This window comes from Penicillium macrosclerotiorum (assembly GCF_028827735.1).
Source record: "Penicillium macrosclerotiorum strain IBT 26536 chromosome Unknown utg000003l_segment0_segment0, whole genome shotgun sequence".
NCBI classification, from domain to species: domain Eukaryota; kingdom Fungi; phylum Ascomycota; class Eurotiomycetes; order Eurotiales; family Aspergillaceae; genus Penicillium; species Penicillium macrosclerotiorum.
In genome coordinates, this window is record NW_026643083.1 from 4,589,319 (window position 1) to 4,606,061 (window position 16,743).

Genomic DNA, 16,743 nt, shown 5'->3' on the forward strand with positions numbered 1-16,743 from the left:
TGCAGGCTAAGCTTAGAAATAGGACATATCGAGAATGAGAAGCAACTAAATGCGGCGAGGACCTACATATCCTTCTATACATCTCGTGCTTATAGCAATACCCGATTCATCACTACTTTTATATAGTCTTCCGGGTAGACTCGGAGCCCAGCGCTGTGACACCCTGGTCAGTGACGCAGGAGATGTTCACCACTTCCTGCTGGATAGTTCAATAGCTTAGACACGTTGAGTATCGCGTTCTATTGGATCTAACCTTTCCAAGCCTATACCGTATCCTACTATATTGACAAGATGTTTTCCTACGGGTATCACTGTACATGGGCGGACGCTGAACCCATCTGAGGGTAGTGATAATGTACGCTTTCTCAGAACGACAGAAGTGAATCTGATAACTTTGCTGCTAACCCTTTTCGAAGACTTGGCGCCGAGCTCATATTTTCTCGGGCATCAATCTCATTTGCCAAGCTGAAAGATATCTTGGCTGTATGGAGTATCTCGCGTAAATACGCGGCCTTCAGTAGTGGCCCCATCTCGGACCTTTTCCACAACACTTAAGCCAACCATCTCTCTTCGCTTCGCTTGTTCGTGCTCGAGGGCTGCAGGTTGGAACTCGGGCCTTGAAAACTTGGAACGGAAGCGCCGGTTCCGCCCGCACGGTATGCTTCCAATTTTCTCGATCATCTGATTAGATAGAGTCCTTTCAATCTATTGCCCTCTGCCTTGGCTTAATTTACAAGGTCTCTCTTTTTCTGCCCGCGCGCTCCCGCGTTGAAATTCCTTCCTTCCTTGGCGCTTGACTTCATGTGACTGGAAATAACGATCTATCTGCATCAACTGCCTATGCGCAGTGACTGTGCCATTGCTGAACTTCGTGCCACTTTATCATTGCCGAGATGGCTTTTGACCGCCAAAGATTGAATGTCGGGAGACGCTCCAGGTTCAGGCGATGCCAAGGGCAGCCAGGAGCCCTGAGACCCTTGGCATGTGTAAAATAAGTTAGTGTACCACGCCAGCAAGCAATGAAAAAGATATCTATCGGTGAAATTTGTGGCCGATGGAAATTAGCGGATGCCATAAAGGTCAACAGCTTTTCCCTCGTGGTTTTCGGATTGTCTGACTTCTCTCAACCTTTTCGCTTCGATCCAGGGCGGTTCTATAAGCAATGGCGGTCATTAACAGATTTCGCGCTTTTCGTCGCCACGCGACCGACGAGACAGTTCCCGCTGTGACCAACACGACAGAGGACACTAAGACCGACTCTGTCGCTGCTGGCGCTGTCCCGGGCGAAAAGAGTCCTGGAGACGAGCAACATGATCCGGAGCGTCCGAGTGAAGATGTGCAGCATGGTGTCAAGAGCATCGAGGCCACAACTCTTACCTGGACCAAGCGCACGCTCATCGCCGTGTTCATCAAGTTCGTTTTGACTCTTTCTTGCCGATCGATGACATCTAGCCCCGAGATCTTCGCTAACCTTATCTCTATCTCGCAGCATTTGGTTCATATACTTCGTCAATGCCTTTCAATCTTCGGTTTTCTGGACCTTGGTGCCATACGTGACCAGTGAATTTGCCTCACATTCCTTGCTCAATACGATCTATGTCGTCGGAGACTGTATGGCAGCTGCAACCTACATTCCTCTTGCCCGGGCTATGGATACATTTGGTCGTGCCGAAGGCTTCCTAGGGATGGCCATTTTTGCGACGCTTGGTCTGATTATCATGGCGGCTTGCCAAAATCTTCCAACTTTCTGTGCTGCCTATGTAAGAAAAGCAAACGGACACTTGGGTATTGTCCTTAAAACTAACAAAGCACTTGCCGTCAGGTCTTCTATAATATCGGATTCAGTGGCATGATTTATTGTATCGATGTAGTAACCGCAGATGCATCCAAGCTGAAGAATCGAGGATTGGCTTTCGCCTTTACATCTTCTCCCTATATCATTACCGCGTTCGCTGGCCCGAAGGTAGCCGAGAGATTCTACAACGAAGTCAACTGGCGCTGGGGTTTTGGTTGCTTTGCCATCATCTTTCCCGTCGTCGCTGCCCCTCTTTACTGCATTTTGAAGTGGAATCTCCATAAGGCGAAGAAATCCGCCGTACTTGTTAGGGAGCCTAGCAACCGGACTTTCCTGCAGAGCGTCTGGCACTACACCAACGAGCTTGATCTCATCGGTGTTATACTTTTCTCCGGCGGTCTTGTTGTTTTTCTTCTTCCGTTCTCCATCGCATCTGAAGCTCCCAAGGGGTGGGATACTGGCTATATCATCGCTATGATTGTTGTTGGCTTCGTGATGCTCTTTGTATTTGCCCTCTACGAAACATATTTCGCACCTCGACCGATGCTGAGCTGGAAGCTGCTTTCTGATCGTACTGTCATTGGTGCTTGCTTACTGGATGCGACCTACCAGCTGTGCTACTACTGCTGGAATGGATATTTCACCTCCTTCTTGCAGGTAGTGAACAACCTCACTATCGCCCAGGCTGGCTATGTCGCAAATACGTTCGATGTTGTCTCGGGTGTTCTTCTCCTTGGAGTTGGCTTTGTTATCCGCCGGACTGGCCGATTTAAGTGGCTGCTTTATATTGCTGTTCCTCTCTATATCTTCGCACAGGGCTTGATGATCTACTTCCGTCGCCCTAACCAAACAGTCGGATACCTTGTGATGTGCCAAATCTTTATCTCCATTGGTGGAGCCGTGTTTATCATCGTCGAGCAGCTCGCTATCTTGGCCGCCGTTGATCATCAACATGTTGCTACCGTTCTTGCGCTATTGAATGTCGTCGGAACTGTTGGAAATGCTGCAGGTTCCACCATCTGCGGTGTTATCTGGCAAGCTACCTTCAAAAAGGCACTCAGGATGAACCTTCCACAGGAGGTCATGGATAACTTCGACCTCATTTACGAGGATGTTGAGACCCAAATGTCCTATGTTCCTGGTTCTGACGTAAGATATGCCATTCAGAAGTCATATGGCTATGCCCAGACCCGTATGCTTGCTGCTGGTACTGCAATCATGGTCCTCTGTATTGGTTGGACCTTTTTGATCCGGAACATTGATTTGAAGGCAGTTCAACAAGTTAAGGGTGTGGTTTTCTAAAGCTCGGTCCCTGATCTCACATTTTACATAGACTCTTGTTCTCTCTGCAAGTAGCTCTAATTGATCACCATCCAAAAAATCAGTTCTCGCTTCATGAGCTTTAGCAATTGAATGTGTATTATAATGTTGATATCTAGTTATAAGAAGCTCGTTTATTGGGAGTTGTAAAGGTGATTAATTCTGTATGAGGGAATAATGATAAGCTAAGGGTGACGATATTTTCACTTGGTAACATTATCATAACATTATCATACGAATTTCCACCCAAATGTTTGACTTCCATTCCTCTACATACCGAGCATAAACTGCAAGAAGATGTCCGGTTTTAATGACTTCTCCATTTCCAGAGTGATTCATGATAGACCTTCGTCGTAAAACCAGGCCTTCAGTAACTCTACTCGATACTCCGCTTCTCATAATGGAAAGTCATAGTCGGAGCCGAATACCAAAATGACGCTAAGTTTGGCTGCTGATTTTGACAAATTTGCTTTCTGCTGTAGAGGTCTCCTGAGCCTTACGGCTTGCCAAAATTCATTACAGGATGCATTGTGCAGCTTCTCTCCGTGTGATAATTCCCGCCCCCAACCCCATCCCAAAAAGGCTGCATGTTGGGCAGCTTTCGTGTTTGCCCTACTTATCTCTTGAAACCGAAAATTTGGAATTTTGTGACAGATTCAAAATCCTACATCCCTATATTGATAGTCTTCAAACATTCCTGTCTAGCTGGATTTTCCTGCTATCCTCTCTCGATCTATTTCTAGAGGCGGTGCTCTAAAACCAGGTTGTGTTTGTCAAGTAATCACCTTTGGTTCTGTACTTCTGTACTCACTTCTTTGCGCTGTTGGAGAAAAAAACCAATCAACCCCTGTCACCTACCTCCCGAAATGCGCTTGGACTAAGGGAGACTGTTAATTTTAGATCCTTACCAACCAAATCCAATCTACATATTGCATTAGCTACCTAAAATGACTGGAAATAAAAGGACAGGTTGGAAGTTGAGCGTTAACTGTTTCGGTTTTCCAACTCCCATAGTTTCTAGATGATCATTTGTGTTTGACTGCAGCTGTTATTTATAGTTGAATTCAATGCTGGGTTGGCAAGCGTGTTAGATCAGAACGTTAGAATATTTAAACTCCGACGACGGTATGAATTCGGTATCCATTCTACCATCCTAGATACACTCCCATATTCATCACAATCAGCTCCCCTTTATAACCAGGTTTTTGAGCCCTTCAGCACATCTATAAATCTATACATACCATGTCGAGCAAGCAAGGGTCCAACAATGAAAATGCAACGAGCAGTGGTGCGAAGGGCAGTGGTGCGAAGGGCAGTGGTGCGAAGAGGGATGGTGGCAGTAGACGGGATATGAGAGCTAATGTTGACACCCTTCAACGAATGTATGATTCAGGGGATATAGGCGTGAAAAAGGATTTGGATTATTGGAAGAACGCACTGAAATATTACCCAAAGTGAAAACTAGTATCTTTCGCTGAAGCAGCATCTGTTTCCTGAGGCTTCCTTCCATCATGGTGTGGTTTTTTGGCTGGTTCGCTGATCCATCTCATCCTGCCTGCATTCGCAGGTTTGTCATAGAGTGCCCTGGTTCACTATCTATGTACGCTCGTTTCGATTCAAGCTCATTTTTATCAATATGAATTGATTTTTGAACCTCAAAGGCAGAATTTCGTATGGAGTTTAGAACGAAGCTTCTTGCCTGGAGATGCTAGGAGGATAGTGTGTAAGAGAAGAGCTATAGAATAATTCTGCCCAATAGATACCATTATGACTTACGGGGCTGCATGAATGATCCCCCGCTCACCGCTCCTGACAAAAACCGCCTCTTCAACATATGGGCATTGTTTTCTTCCAGTCACACCCTTTTGATGTGAATATCATCAATACCAAGTGTATAGGACATATCATTCATTCGCTTCGCGTGAAAAGTGACATTAAAGCGGGTCCCATGGATATGTCGCCGATGACGCGTCAAAATCCTTCCCCATCCATAGGTCGGAAAAAGACAACTGAAGCCTGTGATCCTTGTCGTGCACGGAAGTTGAAGGTATACACGATTTATTAATCGCGCAAGAAGTCTTTAGGGGAGTATGTTGATTTAATATAGTGTGATGGCATGCTGCCTTGCAAGTCATGCGAGAAGAGCAAACTCGAGTGCTCTTACGATCCTTCAACTGCAGCCAACAGAATGGCCGGGTTAGTAGAAAAATTACAAGCTTCCTAATGTCGGCGATAACAATTAATGTCACCTAGAGGCCTCGATTTCCTGAACGCGAGAGTAGTAGAGCTTGAGCGAGCAGTTTTTGGCGAAAGAACCTATCAGCCTAGTGGTTTTTCCAACCCACACAGTATGTTTATCCAAACCTAAGCTGATCGCCGCTGATCGAGATCAAGAAAGCATAGCGATGGTGCCAAACCGGGAACCTCCTGGCACTATAATGATCGACGAGGTGGACGGGTCGTCTGAATTCTACGGTCCCACATCGACTGTTATACTCGCCAGATCGATTGAGAAAGATGAAGTTCAGATTAGAAGGAATGATCTCAGTGAGAAACCACCCCGTAAACGACAATTTTGCTCGACGAGCGATCAGAGGCGGTATTTTTCTGGCAAACTTGTCTCAAAAAGAGACCTTGAACATGAAATTTATAACTCGGAAAAGGGGGGAAAAGAAAGTAACTGGCCGATACAAGAAAAGTCTGCCGGTTCTCACATCAATCACTTTTTGACAACCGTCTACGATATTTTTCCGCTTTGGAAGATAGAAACACTTCAGGACGCCTATGATGATTTTATGACCGCCTCGCCTTCTAATCTTGATACTCCTAGATCGTGTCTTATCTATACTGTTCTGGCACTGGGCGCTCTTTACGCCAATGAGGATGGCGATTCCGATTGGGCCAATAATTACTTCATGAAAGCCCAGAGAATTCTTGGGAAACTGTTTTCTGTCAGCTGCTTGGAAACTGCCCAGGCTGCAATGTTAATGGTAATATATCAAATTTGACATAAAATGCTGTATTCTATTAATATTGTTTTGAACTGACTGGTTCATAGGCGATCTATGCACACTTTACAGCTCAGCCAAATCGTATGATCGGTCCTCCCCTCCTCGCATCTAATTTTCTTCAACTAATGTCGCTTAGTCGCATATAACTATCTTGGGGTTGCTATTAGAATTGCTTACTCTATAGGTATCAACGGCAAGCTCGTTATATCGCTTGGCGGTATCTCAGATCGCGAGTCGGCACTTCGAACATGGTGGACCTTGTATAGCTTAGAATCAGAATTGTGTTTGGAGTACGGGCGTCCACTCTGTATTCGAGAGACGGATGCCAAGGCCTACTATCCACAAGAAATATTGGTTGGTGATTATAAAAGCTCTCGTTTAGCATCTTGTTCAATAGCTGACTAGCACTAATAGGAGCCTAATGCTAGCATGAGCCGAGTCAGCTATGTTATTTCGATGGCCAAGTTCAGTCGGATTATTCGAAAAGTCATCGATTTAGTATTGCGCCAAACATTCCCTCCACATTAGTCTCAACTAAATGGCTTGAATAGGTGTCCAATATTAGCGAAAGAGAAGTCGATTTGCAAACCTTTGTGGGCAGGATGATGAACCACCAAGCAGAACTAATGACGTGGCGCGGTGAGCTTCCAACACACCTGGCTCCACAGAGAACCTCGTCGACAATGGGTTTGCGAGCATATGGGGACATCTCCTGGGTCCAGCGTCAATGCTGTGACATTGAATTGCGTGAGTTATCATGGTCTGCGCTAGCAACGTAAATCTCACATTTCTTCTCCAGGATTCAATCAAGTGATGCTTGTGATGCATCGTCCGTTTCTTACAGATAGAAATTTTTCAACTCCATTCTATTCGTTCACCATGGCCCGAAGTGTCTGCCTTGGTGCAGCACGCGAGTCAATACTACTCCTACACAAGGTCCTCGTTGAGGATCCCAGTAGTGACCAATGGTCGTGTCATTACCATCGCCTAATATCAGCGGCACTTACTGTCCTCACGAATATTCCAGACTCGCCCCCAAATGAACGGACCAGCTTGAAGGAGTTGTGTACCACGAGCATCGAAATCTTCCATTGCATGCGCTCGGGATGTCCGAGTAAAGGATCTGCCCTGGTTGAAAGCGCTCTGGCCCGCCTAGCAAATGCGGAGACGCAGGTAGAGACCAGAGTAGAAACCGAGTTCGGACCGGAAATTTGGCAATCGATGGGCTAGCTTCAAATCAAATGACTGCAAGGCTTCCAGAGCGTTGGTTGTCTTGATAAAGCAGAAGGATTGGCCCCCAAACTGCAGGGGTCCCGTTTATAGTCAACGCAACCTGACCCACTCCCAGTTCTGCAGAGTTGCTTAGACCATAAACTATCAATCATCGATTATCGGTGTTGGAATATCAGACTATTCGAATGATAGAGAGTGACTTGATTGACACGGACCAAGGGGATAGCAAAGAATGAAGCCTAAAACCGTGTAACAAAAAAACCAACTCATGCGACCCGTGGAAGGATGACTTTGTTGGATGGGCGGTTAAACCACCCCAGAGCCAACGGACACGGGAAGCGCCCGCACGGGACACCATCGGCAACCGCCATCGCGAGCGCCTGCGCATTCAGGAGTTCCCAACCACGACCAAGATTCCTCTTTAGACACTACAACAACCGGGCTTGCAGAGCGTGTCCTACTAGTCGACGTCAAGCGATCTTTTCGAGCCGCTATTTCCCATTGGGCGTGGCAAATAACAAGGAACAGAGCACAGCAGCCCTTCACGTCATTTCCCCGCAGGGATTGTCGAGCATGACCCCGGTGCAGCTGGCGTTACGGTGACAATCGGATTCGCCTTTCCGTCGCATGCTAACAACAACCTTTCTCGTGGTATTGATCCTACAGTCGATTTGGATGCCTATCTTCTTTATCCTTCTTGTTTCCCCTTTTGGCTCTCTCCTTAGACGCCGATGAGATCGCGCCGGCCGGTCATTTCGCAAGACCTCGAAGACCTCCACCCCCATAATGAGCATCCACTCTGTTGACTATGCCCATCGGGGCTCTCTGCAACCAGAGACCGTCCATGTGGACCTTGAGGCTGGCCGACAATCGCCAACTTCCCCACTGTCCCCGACAAGAGGGGATGGGTCAGTCGGGGAGGCATTCACCACCGCGGCAGCGAGAGTCAACTCTAGCGATACAGCCAAACGACGAGTCCGTCGCTCGAACACCGCACGCTCCTACCACCCAGAAGGCTTTACCCACGACATCAATTGGCAACCTGGAACAGAGCCAGGAATTGACCCATCGAAACCGCTCCCCGCATACAGCTCAGAATGGACGTCCAATATACCGGGAGATCTGCAGCGGCAGTGTGAGATTACAGTGGTGGATTTTTCACAACATGAGATGCGCCAGTACGAATTGGACAACGAAACGCTGGAGCAGTTCCTCGCGCGCGAGCGAGAGCCCTGGGTGCAATGTCGATGGATCAATGTGAACGGCCTCAGCTGGGATGTAATCAAGATGTTGGGAAACCATAAGAGATTACATCGACTCGCTATTGAGGACGTCGTCCACACAACCAATCGAACTAAGGTCGACTGGTACTCTGACCATGCTTACGTCGTATTGACATTGCAAAAGCTAGTGAAACTGCACGAAGAGTCGAGCGATTCGGAGGATGAAAAGGACCCAGATAACGGCGGAACCTTCATGCGGAGGAAGAGCTCAGTTGTAAGCGATAAAAGCTCGGTATCTCTGAAACGCCAAACCAAACGGCACGTTATTCTCGACGCCTTGAAAGACATATTCCGTTCCAAGTCGAAAACACAAGAGAAAGAGAAAGCCACGGTGGGATCAAGTGTTCGTCCCGGCCCTCAAAGATTCTCTTCTAAAAAAGCTTCTCAATTTGGAAATGTGGCCTCTGCAGCAGGGGCCACAGCCAGGACCCTCCAGCGCTATCGCGGCGGTCCTAACGAGGACCGAATCGAGTTCATGGAACGCTATGCCTCTCTCGCATCCAAGGGCTTATGTGTCACGCTGGAACAGGTTTCGATGTTTCTCCATGCCGACAATACCGTCACATCCTTCTTTGAGACCAGCGCGGATGATATCGAGGCGCCTATTGTGCGGCGCCTTAGCTCACCTGAGACGATTCTTCGGCAGTCATGCGATGCCAGTATGCTGCTGCAAGCAATCCTTGATGCTGTCATTGATCTTGCTATTCCAGTGACCATGGCATACCAGGATGCCATAGGAGACTTGGAACTTGGAGTCTTGACCGACCCGGACATAGATCAGTCAAAAAGCCTTTATGTTTTGACTTCTGAAATTGCCGTTCTACGCAATTCGATGCAGCCCATTGTGGCTGTTATCAATGCTCTTCGAGATCATCGTTCCCAACCTATTGGTACTCCAGGCTTCGGTGTCTTGCGCAGCGGAATGTTAAGCCCAACAGCCACCCCTGGCGATCCTGAAGTTCAGCCACATATTGGAACAATCACACCAAACCTGAAGAGCTTTGGAGGCTCAACTGTCACAATTAGTTCAATGTGCCACACCTACCTAGGTGATGCCCTTGATCATTGTATAACTATCGTCGAAGGATATGACCAAATGCGACGGGCTGCTGACAACATGATTGATCTTATTTTTAACACGATTGGTAAGTGGAACAATTGCCTCTGCAAGTTGCAACCGCTTACATTTGCTACAGGTACCTACCAAAATGAAAGTATGAAACAGCTTACTATTGTGACTTGCTTGTACCTCCCAATGACATTTTTGACGGTAAGTGTTCATTTACTTTCTAAGCGGGAAGCGCGACATCTGCTCATACTGTCACTGCATCCAGGGGTACTTTGGAATGAACTTTGACGACTTTGCTGGCATCAAGAATAGCGACTCGTAAGTCTAGCATGACTAAGTGGACACTTTAGCACGCACTAACTTGATAAAACAGTTACTTTTGGAAGATTGCCATCCCCTTTGTCTTTGTTACAACAATGTTCCTCATGTAAGTGCCCTGCAATTATCCAACTGGGCCTGGTTATCTCTGACTAGTTTCAAGGCGGGATAAAATTCAACGCTACGTCGTCATGCTGGCTCAGAGACGACTTATTGTTAGCTCTAGAAAGCAGAGACGAGAGAGGAAGAAAAGATAGCCACAACTGCTGCATCAGGAACGGATTATCGGCGTTTTGTAGGAAGCTGGGAATGTTTAGAATTTTGTACATGCGCTCAGGCAACAACCTCCACGAGGTTCTTGCGTCTATATAGTACAGGTATTATACACGGCTTTTCTTGTTGCTTCTCAGATACTCTTCCGTTGGAATGCCATGTAGGCCTTCCAGGGGAGCCTCCAGTCTCCCCGTAGTAATTCAGGGCGGAAGACATCGAAATCGTGCTGCTGTAGTCGGTCCAGCCACAAGCGTGTCGCAACAGCGGGCATGAAGACGCCAAATGCTCTGTTGACCTCCTCAAGAGGTGATTCGCCGCCCCTCGAAGCCCCGGCTACTGCATTATCATACTCATGACCCTCTTCGCCTTCGTGTTCGAATTCGTGTCCGACGTCCTTTCCAGCGCGGAGATTGCTCAGCATCTGCTCCACCGTAATCAAATGATCACTGGCGCGTGTCGCAACGGCGAAAACCGCATCACGCAGGCCCTCGGCCTCAGCACCGCGCCGCAACACTTCCTCTTCTTTAACGCCATTTTGCGCCATGATGTCCAGCGGTAACATAACGGCGCCCTGTTTGGTTCCACCACTCAGCCCGATGTTCCCCGCGCCGCCTCCAGGCGCTTGTGGCGCGGGTGCTGGGAACGCAACAAGCGGCAGGCCTCGCAATACTGCAGCAATGCCCACTGCTTTACCGATATGCGACGCAACGTGGTCTGCTGTGACCGAGGTCATCGGGAGTGCTGAGAGGGTCAGGTACATCAATGTTGAATAGGTGTTTTCAGCGTAAGACTCGAGGGCGGCGATGTCAGGGTACGGATCGTTGGTGAGGGTCTGTTCGCGCGCGTTGATGAGCCTTGTTAACCAGCCCTTGCTGATACGTGTGCGACCCTCCGTACGCTCGTTCAATTCGGAGATCGCCGAAGCGAGCAGAATGGCAACCGGTTCCTTGGGAGGTGAGCCGGCCAGGATTTTCGCTACCGAGTCCCGCCAGAACTGGAGTCTCATTAGGCCAATGGTATGTGAGGAGGTCGTGTCTGCGATCATCGAGAGAGAGACATTCAAGGCGCGCAGGGCAATATAGAATGATCGGGCGTGGGACGGGATGAAGGTACTGAGAGTGTAGGAAGGTCGGTCATATTTTCTGAAAAAGTGAGGACAGGTCAGACTCTGGGTCAGAGAGCATTGTATTGTACCCAAGAGTGGGTAGGAGAGTGTACATATAGGGCAAAGAGGGAGACAATTGAGAAAAGAGGAGGGCCACATACGAGAGAAGAGCAACGCAGTATTTATGTGCGCCTTGAACTTCCTCCGCGGTGATTGGAGCGGAGATTGATGCAGTTCGACTGAAGTATCTGCTCTGGGGACAAAGGCCCTTCGAAACATGACTGCCTGTATGGGCGAGCCGACATAGCCGAGTAGTCTCTTTGAAGAGGGACATGAGGGGCGTGAAGATGTGGAGAGGTCAAAGTTGAAGCTGAGATGCTGCGGGTGCTGTAATCCGTCTAATCACATTGGTCCAAAAGTCAATGTCTTTGTCAGCCCCCATGAAAAGACAAACGCTGTCAAATCGACTTGGGAATGAATAGAAGGGTAAGAAATTTAAATCAGACGACAGATCTCCGCTGAATGAGAGCCCGTAGCGGCTGCTGGACGTTGATGCAGTTTTACTTTTTTTTTAATCGCTGACGTCGATCGGTCCGTTTCGCGTTTCTCCGGCGCGTCTCCCGACTTTCCTCCCTCCCACTTCGTTCCATGATCTCCATGTCTCAACCACGAGTATGAGCGAGGAATTGGAGCAGCGTCCGGCTAAACGACAGCGCTTTTTTGTGGAAGAGCCTGCTTCTCCCAACCGCTTAACTAGCGAAACCATCGACGCGTCCACACCGCGTCATCACCCCGGACTCGAAGATCCGGATGCAGAGCGAGACGGCGATAACCATGTTCCAGACACTCCTCCATATGCAGACCAACCTTCCTCGAATATTGGAGCCTCTCACGAATCGCCTGTCATTGCAGCGGTGGAAGATTCTAAGCCAACTGACACCCCACTGACAACGCTTCCCTCTTCAAATGACATAACGCAAATACGAACCAGCGAGACGGTCCTGTCAACAGTGCAGCCTCCAATATCCACTGGATTTGATGTAGATCTGTTCACTAGCATCATAGGAGAACAGTTGTCTGCGGAGTCTATCGACATCATCCAATCTGCCTCATCGAATAACGTGGAACGTGCGGTCAACATATACTTCGATGGCTCCTGGAGAAAGCCTACTGCCAAGAAAGCGACAAAAACGTTACGACAAACTTTGTCAATCAAATCTGAGCCTGGCGAAACAATTACCCCCTCGGCGTCAACATCTAAGGGCATGAATGTCGAACATCGATCTTTATTACAAAAACAGCCACCCGCAAGATATATAGGAGCTTTTGGAGTCGGGGGATGGGCGACAAGAAGCGGTCTTCCACTTCTTAAGCATGGAGACTTGGTCAAAATTGAGCGTGCGAGATCTCAGCCTGTTGCAAAACGAGGCCGTGGCGGCAAGCTCTTCGTTAACCACAAGGAAGATATTCTGACCCGCTTCACAACTTCGTCCGGCCAGGAAGTTGGACGATTACCACACGAGACTGCTGGGTGGGTTTCAACGCTGATCGATCAGAAAATTTGTAATTTTGAAGGGAGCTGTGTGTTCATTCCCGATCGCGTCCGCGTCAACGATACGATCTACATACAACTTCGATGCTATTTTCGACGAGAAGCATTTCAACGCGGTCCTTTTGCTGGATCCACTCCGGATGACAATAGATCTACTGGTTTATTCGAGGAAAAGGAGAGCACAGAAGAGAAAAGCCTTCGCTTGCGACAGATTGCTCTTGTGAAATTGTTTCATGAGATCAATCTTCAACCAGCATCCATTAACCCAACAACCGAAAAGCACAAGCGAGACGGTTTACTGCGTGCTGCTGAGATGGCGGAGCAGTATGATGGCGTTAAGAAGGAAAAGGAAAAGGAAAAAGGCAAATCGAACAAGGATGCCAACGACTCGTCATCTGAGGATGATACCCCAGAGTTAGAAGAGGACCAGCTTGACGCTCTCTACCGCAAGGCACAGTCATTTGATTTCAATATGCCGGAGGCCGATCCGCCTTCAACATTCAAGATGAACCTTCGAAAATATCAGAGACAGGCTCTTTATTGGATGTTATCGAAGGAGAAAGACAAAAAAGAGGCCCGAGAGCGGTCAATGCACCCACTTTGGGAGGAGTATACCTGGCCGACTAAGGACGTCGACGACCAGGATCTGCCGGTCGTCCCTGATATTGCTAGGTTCTATGTCAATCCATACTCTGGTGATCTCAGTGTGGATTTCCCAGCGCAGGAGCAGCAATGCCTAGGCGGCATTCTGGCTGATGAGATGGGTCTGGGAAAGACAATCGAGATGCTCAGTCTAGTTCACTCGCACAGAACCGAGCCCAACGGCGAGACTTCCAATGGTATTAGCTCTGTCAATGACCTTGCTAGAGTCCCGATATCATCTACTGGCATGGTACCTGCGCCTTACACGACACTGGTCGTGGCACCTACCTCCTTGTTGTCCCAATGGGAGAGTGAGGCATTGAAGGCTTCTGAGCCAGGAACTATGCGAGTTCTGATGTATTACGGGGCTGATAAAGCGGCAAATCTTCGAGATATTTGCTGTGAATCAAAGTATGCATCCGCACCCCATGTCATTGTCACCAGCTACGGAGTTGTGCTTTCTGAGTTCCGTCAGCTTGCGGCCCAGCCCTCTCCTATGGCAGCAGCCGCCCTTGGTGGTTTATTTTCCGTGGAATTTTTCCGTATCATTCTTGACGAGGCTCATATCATCAAGAACCGACGGTCGAAATCTGCTCGTGCTTGCTACGAGCTTCAAGCCATGCATCGATGGGTGCTTACAGGCACGCCGATTGTCAATCGTTTGGAAGACCTGTTCTCTTTAGTTCGATTCCTCAAGGTCGAACCATGGAGTAACTTTTCTTTTTGGAAGACTTTCATTACCGTACCGTTCGAGAATAAGGAATTCGTCCGTGCTTTGAATGTTGTGCAAAGTGTCTTGGAACCGCTCGTCCTCCGGCGAACCAAGACAATGAAAACTCCAGAAGGCGAGCCCTTGGTACCGCTTCCCAAACGAACTGTCACCATTCATGAAGTTGAACTCTCAGATAAAGAACGTGAGATTTATGACTGCATTTACATGCGCGCCCGGCGAACCTATAACGAGAATGTTGAAGCCGGGACTCTCCTCCAATCTTATTCCACTATCTTTGCTCAAATTCTTCGTCTGCGCCAGACTTGCTGTCACCCGATTCTAACTCGTAACAAGGACATCGTTGCGGATGAGGAGAATGTCGCTGCTGCGCTCGACGCAACAAATGAATTCAAAGATGACATGGATCTCCAAGAATTGATCAATCAATTCACAACGACGACTGAAACCGCCGAGACGGAGGACCGAATGGTAAAATTCACAGCTCATGCCTTGCGACAAATTCAAACTGAATCTAGCGGCGAGTGTCCAATCTGCTGTGAAGAACCTATGATCGACCCAGCAGTTACAGCCTGCTGGCATAGTGCTTGCAAGAAATGCCTGGAAGATTTCGTACGCCACCAGGTAAATAAAGGCGTGCAACCTCGTTGCTTTTCGTGTCGGCAATCGATCGACGCACAAAACATTTTCGAGGTCATCAAGCATCCTCTTTCGCATGCTATTACGCCCTTGGAACAGTTTGCGTCTAGCGAAACTCCGCCATCTGATACTCAGCCCGCACCACGCATTTCGCTTCGAAGAATCAATCCTCTCTCGCCATCAGCGCATACTTCTGCAAAAATACATGCCCTAATCAATCATTTATCTCGAATACCTCAGAACACGAAGTCTATCGTTTTTTCGCAATTCACCTCCTTTCTTGACCTAATAGGTCCTCAACTATCCAAGGTTGGTATTCATCACCTTCGTCTCGACGGATCTATGCCGCAAAAAGCACGCGCAGCTGTCTTGGCTCAGTTCACCAAGGATGAATCATACACCGACGAGATCATTGATACAGAAGATGAGGCACCCACTCGAAGAGGACTCTCTATCTCATCCAAGCCCACTCCAACCGTTCTCCTCATCTCTTTACGTGCCGGTGGAGTCGGTCTCAATTTGACCACTGCGAGCAATGTATTTTTGATGGATCCATGGTGGAGCTTTGCCATTGAAGCTCAGGCTATCGATCGTGTCCATCGCATGGGCCAGTTACGCGATGTATCGGTAACGCGATTCATAGTCAAGGATTCTATTGAGGGTCGAATGTTGCGCGTACAAGAGCGCAAAATGAATATTGCTGGTTCATTAGGATTGCGCATCGGCGGCGACGAATCGGAGGATGATAAAAAGAAAGATCGCATTGCCGAGTTGAAATTACTCTTTGAATAATAGGTTATTGATTTTGATCTCAGGATTATTCTTGAGAATCTTGGGTGAGCGGTACCCCGGTTTGGAGTTATTTTTGGGAGGGAACTTAAACCCACGAAACTCAATTCGGGTTTTATAGAGGTACAAATTCTATGGGTCGGATAAAGCCGACAACGAAACACTCGAGATGACATTATCTCTTGGTCTCTCGCTCTGGCAGTAGAAAATCCATGATTCATAACGGGTTTTTCTGGTTGTATTGCTGCTCAAACATACTTGGATGATAACATCTGCTGGATGAGAATTTTGCATTCGTCAGATATCCAGAAGGAACGGCAAGACTTGGCCAAAAAGGGACTTGATGGAGATGAATTCTATTGACAGCACCGGTGAATAGGGTGGAACATCCAAACTGGAAGTGGCATTGATCCAAAGTAGCATCTCGGCAGTACCGAGGGTCCATAAGCAGGAGCAAACTTTTTTTTCCACAAAATTCTCAGAAGAATCCTTTCTTGTGTCTTATCTTGTACAATAAGTACCACAGCAAACCTATCTCAAAGGCGCCAATAATCATAGTCAAACCGCTAAATAATTGTATGTTGAAGAAATTCAGATCAGCACTTCCGCGAGAGCCAAGTGAAGCGAGCGCGCCTGCAACAGGTGGCCCCAGCAGGGAGGCAAAGCTGCTGATACTCTGGGCCATTCCAAGCCAAGTTCCAAGTAGTTGAGGGTCCGGACAAATGTTAGGAAACACACTCGGTGGGAGAGGGATCAACGCTCCAGAAATGCCTCCTAAATATATCGTTAGCCCAGTCTCTGGCTGCAAGAGAAAAATATGAGCGGAAAAATCACCATAGAAAGCGGCAAGAATGACGAATCGGGCGAGCGTATCTGCACTCATCCAACAGAGGCAAAGGATACCTGAGAGCATGCCACAAAATATCCAAGTTATCATCGATCCAAAGCGCTGGGCCAAAATTGTTGTAACCACACGACCAATTA

At 48.0% G+C, this 16,743-nt stretch overlaps 5 protein-coding genes across 5 annotated transcripts; 4 read left to right on the plus strand and 1 right to left on the minus strand.

Moving 5' to 3' along the window:
* Positions 1 to 1,162: 1,162 nt before the first annotated feature.
* Positions 1,163 to 3,097, plus strand: N7462_004547 (uncharacterized protein; the record flags this gene model as incomplete). The annotated part of the gene is made up of 3 exons (XM_057076273.1): positions 1,163 to 1,413; positions 1,490 to 1,760; positions 1,823 to 3,097. 3 exons carry the CDS (start codon positions 1,163 to 1,165, stop codon positions 3,095 to 3,097), a joined length of 1,797 nt encoding a protein of 598 aa, XP_056935778.1.
* Positions 3,098 to 7,005: 3,908 nt separating this feature from the next.
* Positions 7,006 to 7,356, plus strand: N7462_004548 (uncharacterized protein; the record flags this gene model as incomplete). The annotated part of the gene is made up of 1 exon (XM_057076274.1): positions 7,006 to 7,356. One exon carries the CDS (start codon positions 7,006 to 7,008, stop codon positions 7,354 to 7,356), a length of 351 nt encoding a protein of 116 aa, XP_056935779.1.
* Positions 7,357 to 8,145: 789 nt separating this feature from the next.
* Positions 8,146 to 10,286, plus strand: N7462_004549 (putative CorA family metal ion transporter; the record flags this gene model as incomplete). The annotated part of the gene is made up of 5 exons (XM_057076275.1): positions 8,146 to 9,787; positions 9,839 to 9,912; positions 9,977 to 10,029; positions 10,085 to 10,138; positions 10,193 to 10,286. The coding sequence occupies 5 exons, from the start codon at positions 8,146 to 8,148 to the stop codon at positions 10,284 to 10,286; spliced, it is 1,917 nt and encodes a 638-aa protein (XP_056935780.1).
* A 149-nt stretch (positions 10,287 to 10,435) lies between these two features.
* Positions 10,436 to 11,741, minus strand: N7462_004550 (uncharacterized protein; the record flags this gene model as incomplete). The annotated part of the gene is made up of 2 exons (XM_057076276.1): positions 10,436 to 11,444; positions 11,569 to 11,741. 2 exons carry the CDS (start codon positions 11,739 to 11,741, stop codon positions 10,436 to 10,438), a joined length of 1,182 nt encoding a protein of 393 aa, XP_056935781.1.
* Positions 11,742 to 12,081: 340 nt separating this feature from the next.
* N7462_004551 (DNA repair protein rad5) lies at positions 12,082 to 15,762 on the plus strand (the record flags this gene model as incomplete). The annotated part of the gene is made up of 1 exon (XM_057076277.1): positions 12,082 to 15,762. One exon carries the CDS (start codon positions 12,082 to 12,084, stop codon positions 15,760 to 15,762), a length of 3,681 nt encoding a protein of 1,226 aa, XP_056935782.1.
* Positions 15,763 to 16,743: the final 981 nt, after the last annotated feature.